This window comes from Drosophila miranda, chromosome XR (assembly GCF_003369915.1).
Source record: "Drosophila miranda strain MSH22 chromosome XR, D.miranda_PacBio2.1, whole genome shotgun sequence".
Lineage (NCBI taxonomy): Eukaryota > Metazoa > Arthropoda > Insecta > Diptera > Drosophilidae > Drosophila > Drosophila miranda.
Genome location: NC_046674.1, coordinates 45,532,457 through 45,557,610, shown reverse-complemented (window position 1 = coordinate 45,557,610; position 25,154 = coordinate 45,532,457). Strand labels below are relative to the sequence as shown.

At 39.8% G+C, this 25,154-nt stretch overlaps 1 protein-coding gene across 8 annotated transcripts in view; it reads left to right on the top strand.

Annotated features, from left to right (window-relative positions):
• Nucleotides 1-5,442: 5,442 nt before the first annotated feature.
• Nucleotides 5,443-25,154, top strand: part of LOC117186459 — a 344,253-nt gene continuing 324,541 nt past the window's right edge. The window contains exons 1-2 of one of the 8 annotated variants that reach the window (XM_033387323.1): nucleotides 5,443-5,753; nucleotides 6,209-6,830. In XM_033387323.1, coding sequence (XP_033243214.1) covers nucleotides 6,303-6,830 — 528 coding nt within the window. In that variant the 5' untranslated portion in view covers nucleotides 5,443-5,753; nucleotides 6,209-6,302. Of the gene's footprint in view, nucleotides 5,754-5,897; nucleotides 6,831-25,154 lie in introns of those variants that run through there. The other 7 variants (XM_033387321.1, XM_033387322.1, XM_033387324.1 and 4 more) reach the window with 7 other exon arrangements.

Sequence of the window (25,154 nt, the reverse complement as noted above, 5' to 3'; positions counted from 1 at the left end):
TTTCAAGAGGCGATGCAGTTGCTGCACCGTCAAGTGGCCCGTGTGACACCAGCAGAAGGCTGTTACGCGCGGATCCCAGGCAAAACGCAGCCCTCCTCCCGCCCAACCGACCGAGGGGCGCTGCCGCATGACGCGCGGTGCGTAGCCGAACCAAACGCGAACATGCAAGAAAGATAGCTATTAGACTAACATTCGAGGAAAATTAGTACTAAACTTACTAAGAAACTAAGCATCCAATCAAAATACAAATACCACTACAGTTACTAATTAATAGAAAGGTGTGTAAGGATTAATAATTTAATAAGAGGAAGAGAATTAGTGGTGGATATAATATGGTAGAGGGAATTATAATCCGAGCATAAGACCCTAAACGGTTCATGCAAGGAATAATTCGATCTACAAAGTGGAAGGAACAACGGTATAAAATTTCTAGTCAGTCTAATAGGAATCGTGAAGTTTATGCGGCTCAACAGATCAGGGCTGTCTATGTCACCCCTGATCAAGTTGTGCATAAATATCACACCAAGCATTTTTCTACGGTTAACTAAGGATGGGAGGTTTACTAATAGTAGTCTACTAGAGTAAGATGGGAGTCTTACACCCGCATCCCAGTTAAGGCCCCGCAGAGCAAAGAGTAATCAGTTTTTCTGTACTGATTCTATACGGTCCTGGTGTACTTTGTACTGAGGGCACCATACACAGGAGCCGTATTCTAAGATCGGACGAACAAGCGAGGTATAGAGAGTCTTTGTTATATAGGGGTCGTCAAATTCCTTTGACCACCTCTTTATAAACCCAAGCACGCCCATGGCCTTATTTACCATGGTAGAAATGTGTTCGGAAAACTTTAACTTGGGGTCTAACATAACACCCAGATCATCCACCAGGGTAATTCTCTCAAGAGAACCACCAAATAGGGTGTAGGGAGCCAACAAAGGGCTAGAACGATGAAATGTCATAACTTTGCATTTCGAGGCATTAAGGTGTAACAAGTTTGCACAACACCATGACTGAAAGCTATTGAGATCGGATTGCAAGCGAGAATGTAAAGAAATGTCCTTGTACTGGACACAGAGTTTAACATCAACCGCATACATAAGTACTCGAGAGTATGTTAATACTGAAGGCAAGTCATTAATAAAGAGTGTGAAGAGTAAGGGGCCTAGATGTCTGCCCTGTGGTACTCCCGAAGAAACCTTTGGAAGATAGGGAGTTTTTGAAGAGGACTCTTTGAGACCAGGAACAAAGGTAGCTAGTTATCCATCTCAGGAGGTTGGGCGGAAACCCTAAAAGATCAAGTTCATGTGCTAAAAGGGAATGGTTTACAGAGTCGAATGCTTTACTAAAGTCGGTGTAAATAACATCCGTCTGTAAGTTACATTGAAAGCCTTTAATAATGAAAGAGGTAAACTCTAACAAGTTCGTGGTGGTTGATCGCCGCCTTATAAACTGGAAAACTGGAATCTTCTGAAGATTGTTTGGAAATGCTTGAAGTCCAAAAAAAGGAGCACAAATATTAGGATGAGCTCCAGCAAATTGCAAGCAGCCAAGGCCAAACCAACTTCCAAACAGAGTTTCTGCAATAAAGGGAGTCCAAAGTGTAACGTTTATTGTACAATGTACACATATGTATTGTTTTGGTATAGCCCATAAAATAGAAAATTTACAATTATGAAAACTCCACTATTCAGACCAAAGCTCATAAGCTGCTTTTTGACGGATGGTGCCAGTGTGAATCGGGGTTTCACATCTATCAAAAAATCTCACGGTTTTCCCGGGATGTGGTCAATATGCAGATCCTATTAGTTTGCTAAATGTGTCTATATTCTTTTGAACTTCCTAGATCACTCTCGAAACCATCAACTGCTTCCGACGATGCGTTGTTGCCAGACCGCGATTGGTTGGAACCGCAACTTTTACTCCCCACTCCGGGACTTCGTCGGGTTTAGAAGGAAACGCCAATGGTGATGGTGATGGAGTTGGCATTGGAGGCGGACGATAAAACAGACTGGGCTCGATACTTTGTGCAAGTAAAATGAAAATTTAGCCCTGAAGCAACTGAGCAAAATATTGCACCCAAAATACCCAAAACATCTGGAAACACTGTGCTAAATAAGGCGCTCACGAACAATAGATTCGCTGAAACACCTAAAGCCAAGCAAGTAAACCTCCACCTATTTATGTGCGGCAGGAAAATTGTACTGAATTGGTTAAGAAATTGCTTCACGTCGGCCTTAGCTCTATACTCCTCCGCTCGCTCTCTGTTCCTTGCCGTTAATAGTCAGTGTTTTAATCATTACCTTTCACAATGTAGTAGTAACATTCTTAGTGATCCTAAACAATTCTATTCGTTCGTTAACTCTAAGCGTATGTCAAACGCTTTTCCTCCGTCCCTTCATTACCAGAACAAAACAAAAGTTTCTGCTGTTGGTATTGCAAATTTATTCGCTACCTTTTTCCAAGCAACGTACTCGTCTCATATTTACAACGCATCCACTCCGTATCCGTACCAGCTACCTCAAGCTAACAGCGTTTTTCAGCCCATTTTCGAGGAAAGCGTTGTTCTGGAAGGTTTGTCATCTACGGACATATCGTTTTCTGCGGGTCCAGATAAAGTACCAAGTTGCATTTTAAAACACTGTGCCCAGTCCCTTTGCAAGCCCTTGACCTTTATCTTCAACCTCTCTTTGGAACAGTCTTGTCTCCCAGTAATTTGGAATGAGTCCTACATCATTCCGCTTCACAAAAAAGGTTCAAAATCAAATATCGTGGTATCGCAAAGCTTTTCGCCATCCCGAAGCTTTTTGAGTTCATGGTTACCCGGCAACTGCAATATCTTTGTTGCAGCTTACTTTTTTTCAGACATCGTTAAACATCGACTAACCTTCATGAGTTTTCTAACCTAATCCACCGTGGTTTTCAAAGTGGTTTGCAGACGGATGTAGTTTTTACGGACTTCAGCAAGGCATTCGATTCTGTGAACCATGCTCAGCTTATTCACAAGCTCTCTTTATTAGGGTTCCCAACGAATCTTCTAGATTGGATTTTGTCCTATCTCTCTAACCGTACACAACGTGTTTTGTTTTCTAACGTGTTGTGAAATACTGTTAATGTTACCTCAGCTGTGCCACAGGGAAGTCATCTGGGCCCGCTTCTGTTTATTTTATTTGTGAATGACCTTCCTCAAGTTATAACATACTCTACTACACTAATGTATGCTGATGATGTTAAAATCTGTCTTTCTCACTCTGATTGGTATTTGCACACACGCCTTCAACTGGATCTAAGTGAACTACTATTGTGGTGTACAACTAATCTTCTTTTTCTGAACCTTTCCAAATGCAAACTTATGACATTTTACCGTCGCGCTCCACATTTTGTCTCATATGTTCTAGGAAATCATGTCCTTGAGCGAATTTCGAGTTCAAATGACCCCGGAGTCCTTTTTGATCATAAGATGTGTTTTAACAGCCATATAGCTGCAACTGTAAATAAAACTAAGGGTGTTTTAGCGTTCATCAAGCGTTGGTCCAAGGAGTTTGACGACCCGTACGTTACGCAACAAGTGTACATCTCGTTAGTACGTCCTATATTGGAGTATTGTTCTTGTGTGTGGAGCCCGCAGTATAAAGAGCAGCAGGTTGTTATTGAATCCGTGCAAAAGCAATTTTTAATTTTTGCCCTTCGTAACTTTAACTGGGACTCGGGTAGAATCTTGCCACCCTACCGGTCTAGGCTAAATCTTATTGACCTGCCGTCGTTGCACCATCGCAGAATATGCAATGGCGTAATGTTCGTGCACAAGCTCCTTCTCGGGATTGTTGACACCCAAACTCTCTTGGGTCTGATTGACTTGGCCGTTCCATTTAGACCTACCCGTACTTTTAGGCCTATCCGTTTACCCATATGTAGGTCTAATTATGCCGTTCATGAACCTTTTAGGGTTTTATGCCATAATTATAACTCCCTCTGCCATACCCTATCCCTTGAACTGTCTCTTAAACTAATTGCATGCAATATTTATAATCACTTAAATTTAGCTAACTTTTAGCTTCTCTTTTTCCGCCATTTGTAATTAAGTACCATTATTAACAGATAATTTGTTAGTTTAATAAATAAATAAATAAATAAAAATTAACTGATCAAATTAGCATAAACAAATTCTATGGTACGTCCATGAAAAGAGGTAACATAAATGAACAAAAAATACAAGTCAGTTCGAAATACAATACGAACATAACTATCGATCAGTGGCCAAATACCGACTGACAACATAGAACAAATATTTGTATGCTCTGTAAATCCTTTATCTTATGCATAATTTATTCTTTAATAATGAGTTTTTTCGGACATTATCGAGTTGGATCTGGACGGATCATGTAACTTCAGCACATTTTCTGGCAACAAGGGCCCCCGCTAAAGTAATCAAAAAAGACGACACTTCTTGGATGGCAGAGATTGCCAGAGAGCGACTCGAAGAGCAGAAAGACCATCACAGGAAGAAGGAAGAACATGTTATGAGGCAGGAAAAGATGGTCCAGAATTCCAGAATGATTTATTGGAAGTGCTGAAAAATAAAAATAAATAAGTTTATAATTTGCATTACGGTCTAAACAATATTTTGCGATTGCAGATCGTATCTGTTGCTGCTATCGTTCTGTTCGCATATGGTTATGAATTAGTGGACTGTATAATCTTTTCATATATTGATCTTATTTATTTACATATATTAAGTATTTAAGATTGGCGGTTATGTTACAACGTGTATATTAATAGCGGGGGTTGTCTATGATGCGGCGGTATGAACTATGCGTGCGGGCGGTTTCGTCTAGAAATTTCTACTAACTCAACTCCGCGAAAAGAAGTTGAGCAAAAGGGAATTGGAAGATCACGCGATACGACTCGACGCGACGGTCTCAATGTAAAAACGGAACGCATCGCTGTGTGCGTGTGCAGCTGCGGGTCTGTCCATGCGTGTGAGAATATTACAGCTATGTTCTGGACCCGCGCAATAACAACACAGCTATGCGCGTAAAACTAGCTACTTAAGCGGTGCAATACACTCATGAGCGTATGAATATGTCAATCGCAATATACATGAACATTGAACCAGAAAACTACGAGGCTCATTTCTCAACAGCATATTTTTCTGTTGAACCGGCCGAAATAATTGTTACATCTTCATCATCCCATTAATAAATCTTCCGCGCAAATTTAATGTACTTGTTATTGGCATCAGCTGTTTTTGACGGATGGCGCATGGTGCCAGTGTGAATTGGAGTTTCACATCTTTAAAAATATCCCACCATTCCCCCGGGTTGGGCTCAGTGTGCAGAGCCTATTGCGGACCATCCCCGAAATGGATAGTGGATGGTCGTCAGTGTGAATAGTCTATCAGTCTGCAATGCCAATCAAATGCGCACTATCGATAGTTCCATCGATTTTCTGGGATCACAGCATATATATCTATTTACAAATCTTAATTGTGTGCACAGTATCTTTGTGATTAATCGGAAAATAAATTATTTGGTCATGCCAAAGATATGATAAAAATTTTAATGTGTTTGTGGATAAGAAGTGAAACAACTAACGAAATACAAATAAATAGTGCCAACCAATGTCAACACCCTTGTTTTTGTTTATTTATAGTGCAGTCGCGAGTCATCACTAACTAAATGTATAGAATATACATATGTACATATATGTTGATATGAATCTATGTACATGTGTGCATACAGTTTAAATTATAAAAAGTATATAAATAAAATAAGATTTAATAATGTAAAAGCACAGCATCTATTAAAAACAAAGTCTATCAATTTATGATTATAATATATCAATATGTATGTACATCTATAAAATATGGTTTTAACCGTATATGTATGTGCAAATAAATGCAGATTTGTGTCACAAACATAAATACCATACATTTAAATTGTTGTCGACAGCTGTCGACTTGTACGGTTATTTTATTGATAATACCCAATTGTCTATAATCTTTGTACTCTTATAAAAAAAAAAAAAAAATCAAAATGTATTAAATATGTTAATCCGACATAATAAAATTGGTTAATAATATCAAGTTGGGAAATTTTTCGAAATCGAATGCCATTTGATACTTAGTCTTTAAAGACAGTCGTTAGCATAGTTTCCCATATCGCGGATCCCATATAAAGTCGTGCACGTACTTATTTGAATATATTTCTAGATGTTCGTCAACAATGCTGTTCTTCAATAAAACATAATTTATGTGTTTAGCTCGTCGTTGCGCCGTGTCAATGAAATCATTTTAACTTATCGCCATGTCGGCAACCTCATCGGTTGAAACACCCACAACACAAAATCTTCAGAGTAAAACGGCAATAGTCATCAGTGAACAAAACGTGCAATCGCAATATGTGAAACGTTCTTTTTCCGTATCTTTGAGCGTGTCTTCTTCAACTTCATTAGGAGCCGCTGGGTCGGCAATCTCTCTATCAGTAGATGAGAGAACTGCTGTCATTGCTCCACCGCAACTACTTTTGCAGTCCTCATCATCCTCAACCTCAACAAATGTGGCAGCCACAATAGCAGCAGTGCATCAGCGCAAATCGTACTCTTTAGAGCAAAAAGAATCATCGTTGCGGCATCAAGTAAAGCCAAACCAACAGCTCGCAAATATTTCGCTACCGCTAGCCATGACTTCGTCAGAAGTTACGCCATCGTTGACTGGAGCATCTGTGGCTATTCTAGGTACCTTAGAGGCTACCTCACGTCATTGCACCAACGCTACAGGAAAAATAGCACCGTTGACTTCACAGAAGATGCACCGAACCATACCATCTGATAAAGTAAGCATTATAGCATTGGCATTTTGAGTATGTTACATTTTGTATTAATAATCTTTTCAATTCTGAAAAACTAATAAATGCAACTTCAGTCGGCCCTCAACACCTTGTAGCCTAAATCTACAGTTCGGGAAATATTAACCCATCGTACGATTTTCATGAAATTGATTGTTCCTGGGGAACCATAATAACGAAAAGAACTTTTTTTAATTTTTTATTGTTATGGGGTGTTGGTGAATTTCTGTAAGTTGATGGTTAGGTCGGCTCCTGCGACTCCGTTCGCTAACATCTTTTCGATGTTCGAGTCTTTGGGGTCATCTCGAGAAGTGGTGATCGCAACCATTCGAAGAAAGACCAGCTAAACATAACGTGTTTAGCCATTACCTTAGGTCCACAGTGGTGTCAGCATGCGTCGGGAAGTTCGAAACGGTTAAAGTACATATGCCGTGAAGCAGCAGTGGTTCGTTAGTACTACAGACCCACGATACAGAAAATCAAGATAGGGCGATGCGCAGCACCGTTATGTTAGAAGAGGACAGATACAGTGCGCGTGTCACATGTACACTTGCTCGCATATCTCTGGATCATTGTTGTTGGCAATGATCTACAAATGTAGATACGTTTATAAATAAGCAAAGAATATTATAAAAAAAAAAATCGTTGCCCAAAGTGCCTTATATTAAAAGTTATCCGCAACTGAACATGAAAATGTAGTTCGTTTTCTAAGTGTACGCAGAGATATGCAAGCAAGTTTATGTAGATAATGCACGAACAGCTTAATTGATGTTTGCGATCATTGCATTCTTGGTTAATGTGTAGTGCCTATCTTAATCTCCTCGTTAAAATAAAGCGCTGTGTTAAAAATTGCGAAACCCTGCTTAAAAGGAATAAAAAGAACAAACATTCGTTCTTTTATTTTGCAAAAGACACTAAAAATAGCAAAAATGCTTGATTTTTGTGATTGGAGCGACAAGTTATTGTAAGGGGTACATGTCATAACGCCCGTGGGCGTTTTTACACTAATTTTTGTGTCATAAGGGCCTTGTCACGCTTTTAAAAGTGACATAGCACCCACTCCCAAAAGGTAATAGCGCCCGTTGGCGCCACAACATAATTTAAAAGTGTCATAACGTCCTTAATTTCTAAAAACTTGCAAGTACTTTAACAATCAATAAAAGTACCTTTAAAATAAGTTCCGTTTATTATATTATCTCGTTTTTTATCGCATTTTTAATGTTTTAGTCACAATGATCTTCTAATTAGTTTTTCATTGATCTTCAAACAACGTGCACTCGAAATGGAAGCTTGCTCTGAATATAAGATTGTTGGTGGACTTCGAAGGTTTTGCTTCTAACAACCCAGCTTCAATTGTTGAAGATTAAGAAGGCGTTAACCATAGTTCGCGTTATATTTGCTATTTATATTATTATATTTGCAACATAAAAGCACTAACCATACAGTATATAGATATGCCAGTTCATACAACGAACATGTCGCACATCGAACACAGAATATTGCGTCCCATGGGCTTCGGGTCTGACCTGCGTTATGTTCGTTGTATGAACTGGCACATCTATATACTGTTATGTTAGTGATAAAAGACTGTAGTGTATCCGTTGCCTTGTCCAATACTGGCGTGAGCACTCAAATGAGTCACGAGTGCAATCATAACAATTCTTCTCCCCAAAAATTAATAATGTAAACTTTTAATAGCACGGTTTTATTATATGTTCTTCTTTCTTGATCGTCGTATTCGAATCGAATGTGTGTTGGCATATCGATACTTGTCGAGGACAAGTATCGATATATCGAGTACATTGGTATTTCTTATAATACTATCGATGAGTAAATCTTAAACTAATATTCAAATCTTATAAACTAATATTCATATCTTACATTCGGGCAACCTGACTACAGATCGCCCACGATCTACACACTAAGGCATACAGTTGGTTAAACATTTCTTATTCGGTATTGTCTTACTTAACATACTATTTCATCGATTAACAACATGAGACCATTGTTTTATCCTTACACTCTACCCAGGGTTTAAGCCTTGCTGGTTCTAGTATACTTCGGAATGGCATTTGCGTCAACTGACAGTCCTCAATGTCGACAACCTCATAACGATCATTATCCAATACTCTATTGATCCTGTACGGTCCTCGATACTTTGGTGCGAACTTCTTATTGATCCCCGGTGTTGTGTCCACATGCCGGACTGCTACATAGTCACCAGGTTCATACTTTAATGGGGCTCTATGTTTATGGGCATACATCTTCTCATTTCTTTTCTGCGACAACCGTATGTTCTCACTTGCTATTTCTCTTATAGTTTCCAACTCTCTAAGTTCTGACGCTAACTTCTCCTCTAGGTATTCGGTTAATTCATCTACAACGGGTCCTTTCTGGGGTATTCCAAATAACAATGTGCTAGGTGTCTTTTTCGTACTGCTGTTAACGGAGTTATTAATGGCGTGCTCTACCTTGCTCATCAACCTATACCAATCGGCTTGCTCAAGGGGCTCTGACAGTTTTCCTAACATAGGAGTAAGAACACGATTCACCCGCTCCACTTGGCCATTCGCCTGCGGTGCACCTGTAGCTACCTTAATGTGCTCTATCCCTCTCTCCTGCAGAAAACTAGAGAACTCTAACGAGGTGAAACAGGTCCCACGATCTGATATTATCCTAGTAGGGCGACTATAGAAATCAAAATATTTACTTAAGGCATCCTTCGCTTCCCGCGTGCTGGTACTATTAACCGGGAACAATTTGACAAACTTAGTGAATGCATCTATTACCACAAGGAGGTGTTTTCGCTTAGATCTAATACTCGGCAACGGACCCAAATGATCAACATGTAGGGTATGAAAAGGAACACACGACTTTGGGATACTATGGAGCGTTCTGTTATGGATTGTTTTAGGCATCGAGTGTAGTATACACGGTAGACAGTTTCTGATGAACCTTGCCACTTTACTTCTCATTGACGGAAACCAGTAGGTCCTCAAAAGGTCACTCACGCACTTCTCTGCGGCCAGATGTCCTAGTTTTTCGTGTGACCGCCTTATCAACTGCTCTTCCATACACATTGGTACATAGAAACATAGTTTGTTTTCACAACTCCTCTTGTAAACAATACCATTTATCATTTCAAAATCTACTTCAATTCCATCCTCTAGCATTTTTCGAATCCTAACTACTTCCTTGTCTCGCATCTGTTCTGTTTGCAATATCAAATCAACATCTTCTGGCGTTGCACCTACTACCCCAACTATCAATGATTTTAGTAATCTTTCCTCCTGAAACTCTAACTTGTCCCTCTCTACTGTATCCTCAACACATTTTTTCTCTTTATCTGAATTCCTACTACTAATGTACTTTACTCCCCCCACCACATCGTTAACGCTTCCTCTACATTGGCTCAAATCTCTAATTTCAATCTTCGATCCATCCTCTTCCCTATATTCACTATTCTCTATGTTATCTCTACAATCACTACCAAGGTTCTCTCTATCATCAGACTTCCACCTATTTCCCAATCTACTTCCTACTGCACTTGATTCTCCACACTCAATCGCAGGGTTCTGTACGGTACTACTACGCTCTCTACTGATATTTAATTCTCTACACTTAATCACAGGGTTCTCTACGGTACCTCTATGCTCACTACCAGGGTTGTCTCTACTTACACTATTCCTTGTATATTGCTTTCTACTCTCATCTTTTTCTAAATTAGACTTTTCTAAACCGTATTTGACTCTATAACCATCCTCTAACATATTCGTCACTTGATCTTGTCTGCTCAGCGCATCAACGTGCGCCATACTGGCCCCAGGTCTGTGCATAATGGAGTAATCATAGTTCTCTAACTCTAGGGACCACCGTGCTATCTTAGGACTAATTGACTTTCTGGTTAACGTCTGTACTAACGAATTACAATCCGTGATTATTTTGAAGGACCTATGCTCCAAATATGCTCTAAAACGCCTCAATGCATAAATTATAGCCAATGTCTCTAGTTCGAAACTATGATAACGTGATTCTCTTTCTGTTGTTTTGCCGGAATAATAGGACACAGGGTGCATCTTCCCATCATCTTGTCTTTGCATCAGTATTGCGCCATAACCGTATGAACTTGCGTCTGTATGTAATTCCGTTTCTCTATTTGGGCTAAAAATGGCTAATACCGGAGGATTTGCCAACGCATTCTTAAGAGTTTCAAACGTCTTCACCTGTTCTCTATTCATGGGAAACGGACCACCTTCTTTTAACAACTGCACCAAGGGCTTAGCTGTCGTCGCAAATGACAACATGAAACGTCGAAAATACGAAAAGAATCCCAAGCATGAGTGCAGTGCTTTTACATTTTGAGGGACTGGGTATTTTTTCAAGGCCTCAATATGGGAATCACTAGGAACTATTCCGTTTTGATTAACTTTATACCCCAAGAAATCGATGTTTCGATTCACAAACCTACACTTTTTTAGATTTATCTCTAAATTTTGCTCGCTAAACCGAATGCATAGTCTTTTTAATATATCCATGTGTTCTTCAACTGTTTTAGTCGCTACTAATATATCATCCATGTACACTACAATGCTTTTGTTCCTAATAAAGTCTCTCAAGAGCTCCGAAATAAATCTTTGAAAAATAGCGGATCCATTTTTTAACCCAAAGGGCATTCTCAAGTACTCATACTGTCCTTGCGGTGTCACAAACGATGTATACGGAACTGATTTTTCTTCTACGCCTATTTGATGATACCCACTTTTCAAATCTATAATGGAAAAACAGCACTTGTTTTCTAAAAACTCAAGACAGTCCTCAATAAGGGGCAATGGGAAATTATCTTTAACAATTCGTTTGTTCAGACCCCGGTAATCGACACACATTCGAAGTTCTCCTGATTTTTTTTTTACTAGGACCAACGGGGAAGCATAAGGAGACTCACTATGACGGATTACTTTCTTTTCTAACAGATCATCTACTATTTCAGCTACTTTCTCTCTCTCATGGTAGGATAAACGACGCGGAGTACAATGAAATGGTGTTGTTTCTGTTACACGAATCTGCATCTGATACTTTGGTGGTGCTTTAAAGTCAAATTCTTTGTGTAAATAGTATGTCTTAATAACTTCCCTACACTTTTCTGCAAGAGTGGGGCCAAATTCGAAACCTACGTTAATATGTTCCTCTTCATCAATCTCTACCGACGCACAAAAGTTACTGAATTCGTCGCCTTGATTCATATTCTCGATGACCATTTTGTCATTCCTTGAGTTTTCTTGTGTCTGATTTTTAAATGGATTAGAACGTTTGATTAGCTCGCATCTTTCTGATTGATTACCATCTAACTTATCATATAGTCTTATGTTAATATTATTTTTACTTTCGGTGAATAAAGACGCGCAGGTTAAACTAATAGCTTTTTGCTTTAACGACTTCAATAACTTTAAGGGCTTCGCGTCCCAACAATACCGGCAAAGGCAGCATGTTATCATCTACGATGTTTAATAAAACGATATATTTCTTTGTGCAAAATTCAATATGGCACTTAAATTTTCCCCATATGGGAATTGGTTGTCCTCCTAGTCCATAGTATTTCCTAACTTCATTATAGGCTTCAACTATAGCCGACTTCGGTATCAAAGACTTATGAATAAAACTTACAGGGCTACCTGTATCAAATAGACTAAAAATACTGACGCCTCTTTGTTCACCAAACGGAAGTCATAAAGTGATTAACTGGACAGCCGCTAAATCGTCGTTGTTTTTTTCTCCTGGTCGCTCCTCATCTTGAACTGCAGCTACCCTAGTGGCCATCTTTCGTTTCGGGCACTGCGAATATAGGTGGCTGGTACTCCAACAGTTAAAACATGCCCCATCCGGTCTCTTTGGCTGACTGCATTCCTTCATAACGTGCCCAAATTGCCGACAGTTGTAGCAACGCATTGCGCCACCACCTTGCTGCTGCCCAACTGCCATACTCACATTTAGTTTTCCCTTTGTCATACCTTCGCTACAAATTGCTACGACGCCAGGAGCTCTTCTGACCTTATCATAGGTGACCATCTTTTCACGCAACTCGTTGAGTGTGCTGCAATATAGCATGGATGCTGCCATGCCCGTCTTGTCCTGCAGTCCCTCTACGATGAATTTGACCACATCGCTCGTGGCCATGTCTGCTTGCGACGCTATGCTGCACATTGCGACGAAATATTGCAATGCGCTTTCATTATTTGCAATTTTCCGTGCCTCCAGTCGCTTTCCAATGTCCCACGCTGTCACTTTCTGCTCAAAGACGTTGAGCAATTCTGCTCGCATCAATTGCCAAGTCAAAGGCGCCACATGGTCGATGTACGCCTTCGCCGATCCGCCTAGCAGCCGCTTCGCTAATATCCAGCATTTTGACTCGGATACACCATGGAAATTCATAATGTCCTCAAAGTTACTTATCCAACTGGTTACAGCCTGGTCGTCATCTCCAGAAAATGGACGCATCAACGCCTCAATGTGTGTCAAGTCGATCTCTCGGCGTTTCCAACTCCATAGCCTCTTTCTCCGTTTTCAATATGCTTAATTCGAGATCAGCTACGCGCTTGCGAGAAACGTACAATTGTTCCAACTGCTGCAAACGGCACGATTCTTCTTCGTATTCATCTGATCGCATGGTCAATTTCGAACAAGCGTTGTCTTGTCGCGGCATGAATGCTTCTCGAGCCTTCTGCACATTTTCACCATATTCTTCTGGCGCCGCTTTTACTGCGTGTTGTGCACTACGGTTGTCTCTATCTATCTCGCGCTCAACCGGGACTGCAAAAATGTCTGCCTGCATAGTCTCGTCTGCGCTTGGCGCCGTATTTCCTAGCTCATGCGTGTCTTCCATGATTATTTTCACTGCTGTACGTAATTGGTGTATGTTGGCATCTTGATCAAAATATACGTTTTGCCTACGCAATATGTCGCTAAGTTCACTTTTGGTTTTCGCTCTTATGTCTGCATAGTTCATCGCAGAGTTTTTTTTTTTTTTTTTTTGGGCAAACCACACCTGATATGTAAACTTTTAATAGCACGGTTTTATTATATGTTCTTCTTTCTTGATCGTCGTTTTCGAATCGAATGTGTGTTGGCATATCGATACTTGTCCTCGACAAGTATCGATATATCGAGTACATTGGTATTTCTTATAATACTATCGATGAGTAAATCTTAAACTAATATTCAAATCTTATAAACTAATATTCATATCTTACAATAAAAAAGCTAGAATTAATTAATAATGTAAATGTCCAATGTGAGCAAAACAAAAACTTTAAAAGAAAAGCAGAAACTGGATATTCAGTTGTTTATCCGAAAAAAAAGACGTTACTTGACAAAATTTGTTTCATATCGTGGGCTTTATGACACGGCTTTATGAAACCCTATTATAAGGTCAAAAAGTGGCTTGCATGATCACCCAAATTGCCAAGAATTTAAAGTTGGATCGTATTTATTGATAATAACCAAGGGATCCATTCAACAGAAGGAAATTCGTTGGAAGATAACACTACAGACTTCGATCGTAATCTAAAGTCAATGACAGGTTGTTAATTGAAATATTGATTTTTAGATTAAATACGAACTATTATTGCTTATTGGGAATTATCTATAGATCAGTTAAGCCTTAATTGCCAAGAAAGATTTGTATTAGTTACAGATTGACGGTTTGAGGAGATAGGCTGATATATTTTGGCATAGGTTGAAGGATAAACTGAGTTTATCTGCAGAATCGGTCAAATCGAATCGATAATTTGAGCGAAGGTGGTTTTTGTAAGTCATCGTTAGGGCACACCCAACAGTTTCAATTATCTCATTTTCTATTTTGTATGCATGTGAGGTCGGTGCCAAAAAACAGTAATCAATTTTACTTATGTCGTCCATTATAATATCAAAACCTATAAAATACCCACGTTTTTTTAAAAATATTTTACATATTATTATGTAAAAACATAAGGCTTTCCACCTTATTGGGCGTCAAAAGCGTTCGCCTTTTGCGGACTATTTCTCCTGCTGCAGAAAAAACTCGCTCACATGGCACCAACGTGGCTACCAAGCCAAGACGTTTCAACGTATATTCGTATAGTCGTGGATACATATTTTTTCGCTGTGTCCATAGCTAGGTATTTATCTACCTCTCTGATGGCAGCAGCCGTTTTGTTGCTTGGTTGAACTGCTTGTCTTACTAATGCAACTTTTGGTGGGCCACGTTTTGACGGTTTGTGGTGCTCTCTGCATACAAAATATTATTCTCCAAAACGTACGGTCATCTCCTCTGAGTTTTTCTACGACTACCCGTAGAAAATCATTTTTTGAAATTGCATTGGCTATGGATTGGTGCAGCAAAGTGACCATTATAATAACCTTTGATAAGGTGACATTGTTCTCTGCCGAAATTTCAGTTGTTATTTGACACGAGGCTGAACGTTGTGAGTTGCTGCTGCGACCGCAACTCTACATTTATACCCGATACATACATACATAGTCCGTATAGCTACATTGAGCGACAAAGAGTGCGTGCGGGAGAGACAGAAAACGTGTCTGAACGTGTCGTCGGTCGCAGCGTAGCCACTGAAAACTGATTTGTTCTTTTTGGCTTTAAAAATAATCCGATCTGATCCAGATTGGGCAATCTGGTAGATATTGTCATTCTCTATGATTTAGTTTTCTCGTATCTTCAATATTGTGGATGCCACAGATTTTTGTCCTTTGTGGGGGGGTGTGGCGAATTCTAAAACAAAACTGTCAAGGTCCGATATCACAGGAGTGCGGATACCAAATTTGGTTGCTCTAGCTCCTATGTCTCTGAGATCCTTGAACTCACATTTTGCAATAGGCAAAGCCGACCATGAAACCTGTGTGTTAGAGAGAGACAGAGCGAGAGAGAATGAAATTGTTTTCTTGATTCTGGCTATAATAATAATACGATCTTGCTCAGATTGCACTCTAGAAGATATAGTCATCTTCAACGATTCTGCGTTTTCTGTTTTCTCGTATCTTTGAAATTGTGGATGCCACAGATTTTCGATCTTTGTGGGGCGGAAGAGGGCGGGGCGAAGTTTTGAAATATTCTTGTAACAGTGACATATCACAGAAGTCCAGATATAAAATTTTGTTGCTCTAGCTCTTATAGTATTTGAGCACTAGGCGCTGATAGGGACGAACAGCTCTCAGTGTTACAAAACTATTTGTAATTTTTCACTGCAGAACTCACTGTTACAACTGTATTTCTTTTTGGTCACTGTAGAGAGCTCACAGCTACAAGTCTGATTCAAAATTTCGCCCCACCCCCTTCCGCCCACACAAAAGACAAAAATCTATTGCAACCACAATTTTGAAGAAAACGCACAATCATAGAGAATGGCCTTATCTACCAGACTGCCGAATCCGAATCAGATCGGATTATTATTATAGCGAAAAGTAACAAATCAATTTGCAGTGGCTACGCAGCGCCTGTCGACACGTTCTGACTGATTTTCTGTCTCTCTCGCGCGCACTCTTTGTCGTTTAATGTAGCCATACTGACTATGTATCGGGTATAAATGGTCCACAACGGTCTCCGCAGCAACTCACAATGTCCCCCTCGTTTTAAATCAGTTTTCTTTTAATCGTTACGTATTGAACAGTCACTATCAGTATCAATCCGATTAAAAATGTATGGTCAATCGTGAAACGACGGCTTGGGCAATAGGAATCAGTGCCATCTGACCTAGGCGATCTTTGGGGACGTTAGATGCGGAATGGAATCGTATTCCAAAAGATATTTTTGAGAATATGATAGAGGGCATTCCCAACCATATTAAAAAAGTAATATCAAATATGGACAAAATGTTAATACACCTAATTATTATTTTACACGGTAGATCCCCTAAATTTTTGCCATTTACAAGTGCTCTGACCAGTAAATTTGCTTGGATGTAAATATATATATGTACACAAAAAAAACGAAAGAGAAACAAATATGTACATATGGGTATTTCCGCGGTCACTCACACAACTTTCGGAAGCAAAATAAAATTTTAAGTGTTAAATAAATCAAACAATATTAAATTTTTTACACTTCACCACTAATAATTTTTTTTAGTCTTTATCTTTTGAGCATAGCTCGCAAACAACGGTCAACACTTTTTCCCTTTGCAGTCTCGTCACTGACAAAACAGAACAAGACCACGCAGACACATGGTCTCTCACTGAGCAGAACACTTTTCGTCTCTTCGCTTGTGTTATGTGTTTCGTCTTTGGGGTGGAGCCCTACACACGATCGTGTCTCACAATAACAACTTAGAGAGACACTTTGGTCAAGCGCTCACAGAAAAAGTGTCTTTAGATGAGCAGAACCAAAAAAGTGTCTGAGTAAAGTGTTTTTAATTTTTGTTCGTGTATATGTTTATTTATTCATGTTTTCCGCATCTTTTGGGCTATTGTATTGTAATATGTATATTTATTTGCCAAATTGGCAAACGAACATTTTCGTTTTGCTTTTCACGATTCATTTTAAGCTCCAATAGTCAAACCGTATAGAATTCACAAATATTGATCGTTGCCATAAGCATCACACGTACAAGCACGCATACATACGCAAAAGACTCTTTGTTCGTTCACTCGCGACAAGATGCTCAGTGAAAAACAGGAACAAAAGAGAAGTGAAAAAATCGGTCTTTGCTTGAGCGAAGAGAGAGTTGAGCAAAAACAGATTTGATCGGGTCTTTTCAGTCCGTTTTCTCAATGTGTCCGTCAATGAGAGGTTTTTATCAGACACGCCGAAAGTGTCAACCGTTATTTGCGAGGTCTGCTTTTGAGATAAAAGCCACAAAACAGCGGTCACTCATGCGACTTCAGGTAGACATGGCTTTAGACATCAAAGCTAATAATCGGCAAACTGCGAATTGTGTGCCAATTTTGAACTTTAAATATTTTTGATATAAATAAAAAATATGAAGCTTTATTATTAGACTTATAATTTTTTAAAATTTGGCCTGTCCTTTTTTTGCGAAGGATTCTTCTGGGTCACTCACGCGAAATTTTTTCCAATGCAGTTTTGTGTGTATAATAATAGTCATTCCATTAATATTAAAGCTAAGAAGAAGAATAAAAAATAAAAAAGAGATATCCATGAGCTGGAAACGCCTAAAAAGTACTCGATGTTACAGAAGAAAAGAAAGTAATTTATTTTAAATTCGTTTTTGCTTAGCATATATATACAATACTGGCCAAAAGAATAAGTACATCGGTGTCGTGCTAATTTTTTATGGAATAGCTAGAATTTTTGTAAATGTATGTATGCCAATTTTTAATCTTTGGAAAGCTTACAATCTTGCCAAATATTTAAATCAAAAATTAAAGTGGCGAACCGTCTTTATTAAATTCTATGCTTAAATTTTTGCTAGATGGGCATTTTTGGTCTGGCCAAAATAATAAATACACTGGTGTTTTTTTTATCTTTGGACGTTGACATGCAATGACTGCATCTTTCAAGAGGCGATGCAGTTACTGCACCGTCAAGTGGCCCGTGTGACACCAGCAGAAGGCTGTTACGCGCGGATCTCAGGCAAAACGCAGCCCTCCTCCCGCCCAACCGACCGAGGGGCGCTGCCGCATGACGCGCGGTGCGTAGCCGAACCAAACGCGAACATGCAAGAAAGATAGCTATTAGACTAACATTCGAGGAAAATTAGTACTAAACTTACTAAGAAACTAAGCATGCAATCAAAATACAAATACCACTACAGTTACTAATTAATAGAAAGGTGTGTAAGGATTAATAATTTAATAAGAGGAAGAGAATTAGTGGTGGATATAATATGGTAGAGGGAATTATAATCCGAGCATAAGACCCTAAACGGTTCATGCAAGGAATAATTCGATCTACAAAGTGGAAGGAACAACGGTATAAAATTTCTAGTCAGTCTAATAGGAATCGTGAAGTTTATGCGGCTCAACAGATCAGGGCTGTCTATGTCACCCCTGATCAAGTTGTGCATAAATATCACACCAAGCATTTTTCTACGGTTAACTAAGGATGGGAGGTTTACTAATAGTAGTCTACTAGAGTAAGATGGGAGTCTTACACCCGCATCCCAGTTAAGGCCCCGCAGAGCAAAGAGTAATCAGTTTTTCTGTACTGATTCTATACGGTCCTGGTGTACTTTGTACTGAGGGCACCATACACAGGAGCCGTATTCTAAGATCGGACGAACAAGCGAGGTATAGAGAGTCTTTGTTATATAGGGGTCGTCAAATTCCTTTGACCACCTCTTTATAAACCCAAGCACGCCCATGGCCTTATTTACCGTGGTAGAAATGTGTTCGGAAAACTTTAACTTGGGGTCTAACATAACACCCAGATCATCCACCAGGGTAATTCTCTCAAGAGAACCACCAAATAGGGTGTAGGGAGCCAACAAAGGGCTAGAACGATGAAATGTCATAACTTTGCATTTCGAGGCATTAAGGTGTAACAAGTTTGCACAACACCATGACTGAAAGCTATTGAGATCGGATTGCAAGCGAGAATGTAAAGAAATGTCCTTGTACTGGACACAGAGTTTAACATCAACCGCATACATAAGTACTCGAGAGTATGTTAATACTGAAGGCAAGTCATTAATAAAGAGTGTGAAGAGTAAGGGGCCTAGATGTCTGCCCTGTGGTACTCCTGAAAAAACCTTTGGAAGATAGGAAGTTTTTGAAGAGGACTCTTTGAGACCTGGAGCAAAGATAGCTAGAAATCAATCTCAGGAGGTTGGGCGCAAACCCTAAAAGGTCAAGTTTATGCGCTAAAAGGGAATGGTTTACAGAGTCGAATGCTTTACTAAAGTCGGTGTAAATAACATCCGTCTGTAAGTTACCTTGAAAGCCTTTAATAATGAAAGAGGTAAACTCTAACAAGTTCGTGGTGGTTGATCGCCGCCTTATAAATCCATGCTGAGTTGGAGATATAAGTGACTTGCAGAGATGTTGCAAGTGCGGAGTTAAAACCTTCTCAAACATTTTAGGAATAGCGGATAACTTTGCTATACCTCTATAATTTTTTGCATCAGACTTGCTACCTTTTTTATGGAGAGGAATTATAAACGATTCCTTCCAGATCGGGGGGAAGCAAGAAAAATCAATGGACAGGGTGAATAGTTTAAGCAAAGGTCCACACAGAGCCTCGGCGCAGTACCTGAGTACACAACCTGGAACCCCGTCTGGACCCGGTGAAAACACCGGCTTAACTAGTCGAAGATCATGAAGTAGGGAACATTCATTTAACAAGGGACTGAAAATGCCGTTCGACCTCGGTAAACCGTATGGGTACGGATGACCAGAGTAGCTTTCCGCAGAATAGGTGGTTTGGAAGAATTTGGCAAAAAGATCGGCAATTGCCTGATCATTATTTGCCGACGTATTACAAAATGATAGCGAGGATGGGTGTGCGGACGTTCTACGCTTACTGTTTACGAAGCTGTAAAACTGTTTAGGGTCCTGAGAAAAACGTATCCTGCATCGAGATAGGTAGTTCTTATAGCATTGAGCATTAGGAACTGAAAAGTTTGACCGAGCTAATACATAGCGAGAGTGAGAAGTAGGAGTACCCACTTCTTGAAATTTTTTATAAAGTCTTGATTTTAAGTTTTTTAGACTGGATAACTCTTTGGTAAACCAAGGGGGTTTTCCAGATCTAGTCGGACAAGAAAGCGGGACACAAGAATCGAAAAATGTGCCAAGAGCATTGTAAAAAATGTTTGTGCCTTTTATGATATCAGTGCACAAGTACAAAGCGGACCAATCAAAATCCCTAATGAGGTTATTAAGCTTCGCAAACTCGGCTTTACAAAAGCAGCGGACACGTTCGGGCAGCCTACTCGACCGATCCAATACAGTTGGTCCTATATCTAGCGACACCTCGAAAGTAGGGTGGTAGGCGTCTTCAGGTATAGTGAGCGGAAGGGCTCGGGTTAACAACACTATGGTCGGATCCGATACAAAGCACAGATCAAGCAATCGACCCAAGGAATTTTTCACATGGTTGACTTGAGACAGATAGGTCAAGCAAGCCGTCAACAAAGTCATGTCGTGACATGGGCACTAGGATACTAGACTCGCTTACCGAAGACCAAACAGTTCCTGGCAAGTTGAAGTCACCAAGAACTATCATACGATCTTTATCAGATAGCGAGGAAGAAACAGCGGTTAAAGCGGACAAGTGCTGCTCATAAATTGAAATATCCGAAGAAGGTGGGATATACGAGCAAGTAATGAATATAGCGAAAGCGGGAAGAATCAGTTTTACACACAGGAATTCCAGTTCCTGTTGAATTGCAGTCCACTGCAATTAGAACCCCCCTGCACGGCGAGACGAACGGTCCTTTCTAAAAGTTGTGTACCGACCTGCCAAAACCTCGGAACTAAGAATGTCCGGCTTTAACCAGGTTTCAGTAAACACAATAACGTGGGAAGCAAATGCAACACTATCCCGGAAAAGAATGCTGAGCTTACTACGCAAGCCTCTTACATTCTGATAGGTTACTAAAAGAGAAGTTAGTTTTTTGGAAAGGTGGAAGCAAGACGGGAAGTTGAGGAAGAGGAAGTTGAGGTTGAGGGTGGCACACTGGAAAGATTTGGAAGGGATATGGGGGGCCTATTCTTCTTCTTAGCCCTAAACTCCTTCACCACCAAATGCTCCGGCCAAAATTTGGCGGAGCAAATGGTGTCAAATTGAGTTGGGGAGATGCTTATCTTAAACGAGGCTACCTCCCTGGCATAAGAGAAGTTAAATTTCTCCACCTTTAAACCCACGGCTTTTATTTTGCTTTGAATAAAAGCAATTACATCATTAGATGTGAGGTCAGGGGCCAGCCGTGAAACAAAAACTTGTCGTTTTGGTGGGACTCCCACCAGTGGTTTAGTCACCACAGGCCTAGTACCTGTGGTGGCAATATCCGGAGGTCTGGAACGTCTATTAACTGGTGGGATCGGGATAGACGGGACAACTAGCGAACTTGCGGACACCACGGACACGGACGCTGCAGACGTACTTCTCCGAGGCGATGAATTCGGCTACCGAATCTGAATCGCCAGCAGCTGTCGTTGCCCTTGGAGTGGCAAACGAGATCAACTGCTGCACACTTGGAGTGGTCGGAGTCAGTTTTTCGGCGGCGCACGGTTGAGTGACGGTTGGCAATTGCAGATCCCGCGGAGTGACCTTTTTGCGCCTCGGAGACTCATTCAGCAGTTTTAAACCACTAAACTGAGCCTCCATGGCTAGGAGCCGATCGTATTGGTTTTTAAAACCAACGGTCAGCTCCTTAAAGCCACTCCGCGTCTGCCTCATGAAAGCCACCATGTCTTTCTCCACCGCACGGCATGCCTCGCAACTGTAATGCAAGCCATTACGTTTGGCTATAGCATCACTCACGAGGCCAGAAAATCCAGCGCATTTTGCGTGCACTACGCTGTCGCAGAGCCAGCAGAGGACATTCGGCTGATCGTGGGTGATCTGCTTCTTACAGCTTTTTTTGGCACAGACCACAGCGTATTCCATTTTATTATTTATTTATTTACTATTATTTGCAAAACAAATGGGTATCAGACCAATGTGCCAGACAACGCTCAAAGCGGTATTGGTAAAAAAAAGAGAGCAGAGTGGAGAGCGGTTATAGGGAGAGCTACTAAGCAGAGAGCGCTATTGCTCAGAAAGTTAAAAGAGCGAGAGAGAAAGAACAGTTATTGAAGTTGAGGTGATAGCGAGAGAGTGATAAAACAACAAAAGCTACCAGACGAGAGCGGACTGCAATGCAATGTAATGCGTACTCACTCACTGCAACAACACAAACACAAGCACAAGCCGACGCCGAAAAATAAAAAGTTAAATAATGTTTTAACACAAATCAAAAGGCATGCACTCGCGTAAATGAATAGGTTTCCAGATTGCTGTCTGGTTAGAAAGTATAATTAGAATTTAGTTAGGAAAACACCGGCTGTTTATTCAAAACAAAAGGAAAAAATGCGGAGCGCAAAACAAAAACACGTCTGATCACAACGAAAGATAATCGGAAGATTGTTATTTAAACATTTTAAAGGATTAGATAAGGATTTGGTCAAAAGATTGTTGGTTTTTATTGAGTTCTTTCATATTTAAGTACATAAGATCTAAAAAAAATTCCTAAGATAGGCCGTACTCCTGAAGAAAATAAGTTTTCTATAAGTCTTCAAAAAGAAAGGAAAATTGCCGGGAAAAATCCGGGAAATTGCGAAAAGTCTTGGACGCTCGGTATTTTTTGTTCAGAATGCTTTAATAGTGCTTAAAGTGCTTATTGAAAATCGAGGACGGAAGAAGAAATCTTTACAAAAAAGAATCAGTTCATGTCTTCCAAGGCCATATACGCTTAAATTGGCAAAGAAAAATCAGGTCTGATGGGTCGTAGGAGACTTCAATATACAGACCTAACAGGACGTATAGTCCGAAAAGTTCCCTTACTCCGAGTAAAAATTTTGAAGATGAGGCAAAAAGTCGTTGAAAATCATTTGGCATGGTCTGGGTCAGATGGGTCTTAAAAGTGGAATAATATATTATTGAGAGACGAAACAAAAATAAATATTTTTGATAATGACTCCAGAAGATGTATACAACGACCCAAAGACAAAGAATTCGACTTCCGGTACACAAAGAAAATGGTTAAGAACGGAGGCCGATGTATAGGTATCTAGGGCTATTTTTTTTGGCATAGCGTTGAGCCGGTACATCGCATAACTGATCATGTGATCCAATTCGGGTATAAAAACATATTGACAGACATGATGCAACCATATGCTGAGGAAAACATGCCCTTGAGATGGGTCTTTCTACAGGAAAATGACCCAAAGCACACCTCAAAGCTGGTCAAGGCTTGGTTTACGGAAAACAATGTAAACGTTATGACTTGGCTAAGTCACTCTCCTGACTTAAACTCAATTAAATACCTTTGGGGTGATTTGAAACGTCGAATTGGCAAAAAGTGGAGTGGAGACTTGCCGCAAACTTATTGCTAGTATGCCAAGAAGAATCGCCAAAGTCATCCAAAATAATGGTGGCTATACGGGATACTAGTATAAAATTACAAATAATAAAAAAAGTGGAAAAATTTTGATACGCTTTTAGTTTTTCGCTTTGTAGAATTGCTGTACTTATTATTTTGGCCACCCCTTGTTTATGTTTTTTAGGTTTAATCGATCATAAAATAAATATATGAAATTAAAAATGTTTATGATAAATTTTTTTATAGTCTACTGTAGGAAAACTTTTAGAAAACTAAAAGTAAATTTGATTTTTTAATTATGTTTATTAGAAAAGTTTTAAAAGACCTGAAAGGAATCTCATAAGCGTGTACTCATTATTTTGGCCAGTAGCGTATATACATATGTACATAATTAATTAATATAACATCTTGTCTCTTGTGCAGCAATGCTATTTTTGTCTTCGTTGTGATTTTTATTTAATACATAGAAAACAATTTTTCGCCTGTCGGTATTTATTGGCAGTGCTCTTTCTGCCTTCTTTACGGCCTTTCCAAGAGATTGCTGGCTACAATACCATTCAATATTCTTGTTCTCCACTTGCCGATTAGCTCGAATCATTTTTACTCTCGATCTATCATATTCTCTTTCTTTTTAACTTGCTCTCGATTTCTTTTGGATTCTCCCGCAACTTTATTCGGTACTTTCGGGACAATTCTCTTGGTTTTGCTCTATAATCTATCAGTCTTTGTGGGTTATTTTTTATTTTGCCCATGTACCGCATTTGCTTTTCAATTTTTTTTTTATACCCGATACTCAAAATGAGTATTGGGGTATATTAGATTTGTGGTAAAAGTGGATGTGTGTAACGTCCAGAAGGAATCGTTTCCGACCCCATAAAGTATATATATTCTTGATCAGCATCAATAGCCGAGTCGATTGAGCCATGTCTGTCTGTCCGTCTGTCCGTCCGTCCGTCTGTCCGTCTGTCCGTCCCCTTCAGCGCCTAGTGCTCAAAGACTATAAGAGCGAGAGCAACGATGTTTTGGATCCAGACATCTGTGATATGTCACTGCTACAAGAATATTTCAAAACTTTGCCCCGCCCACTTCCGCCCCCACAAAGGGCGAAAATCTGTGGCATCCACAATTTCGACGATACGAGAAAACTAAATCGCAGAATCGTAGAAGATGACTATATCTTCTAGAGTGCAAAATCTGAACCAGATCGTATAATTATTATAGCCAGAATCAAGAAAACAGTTTCATTCTTTCTCGCTCTGTCTCTCTCTAACACACAGGTTTCATG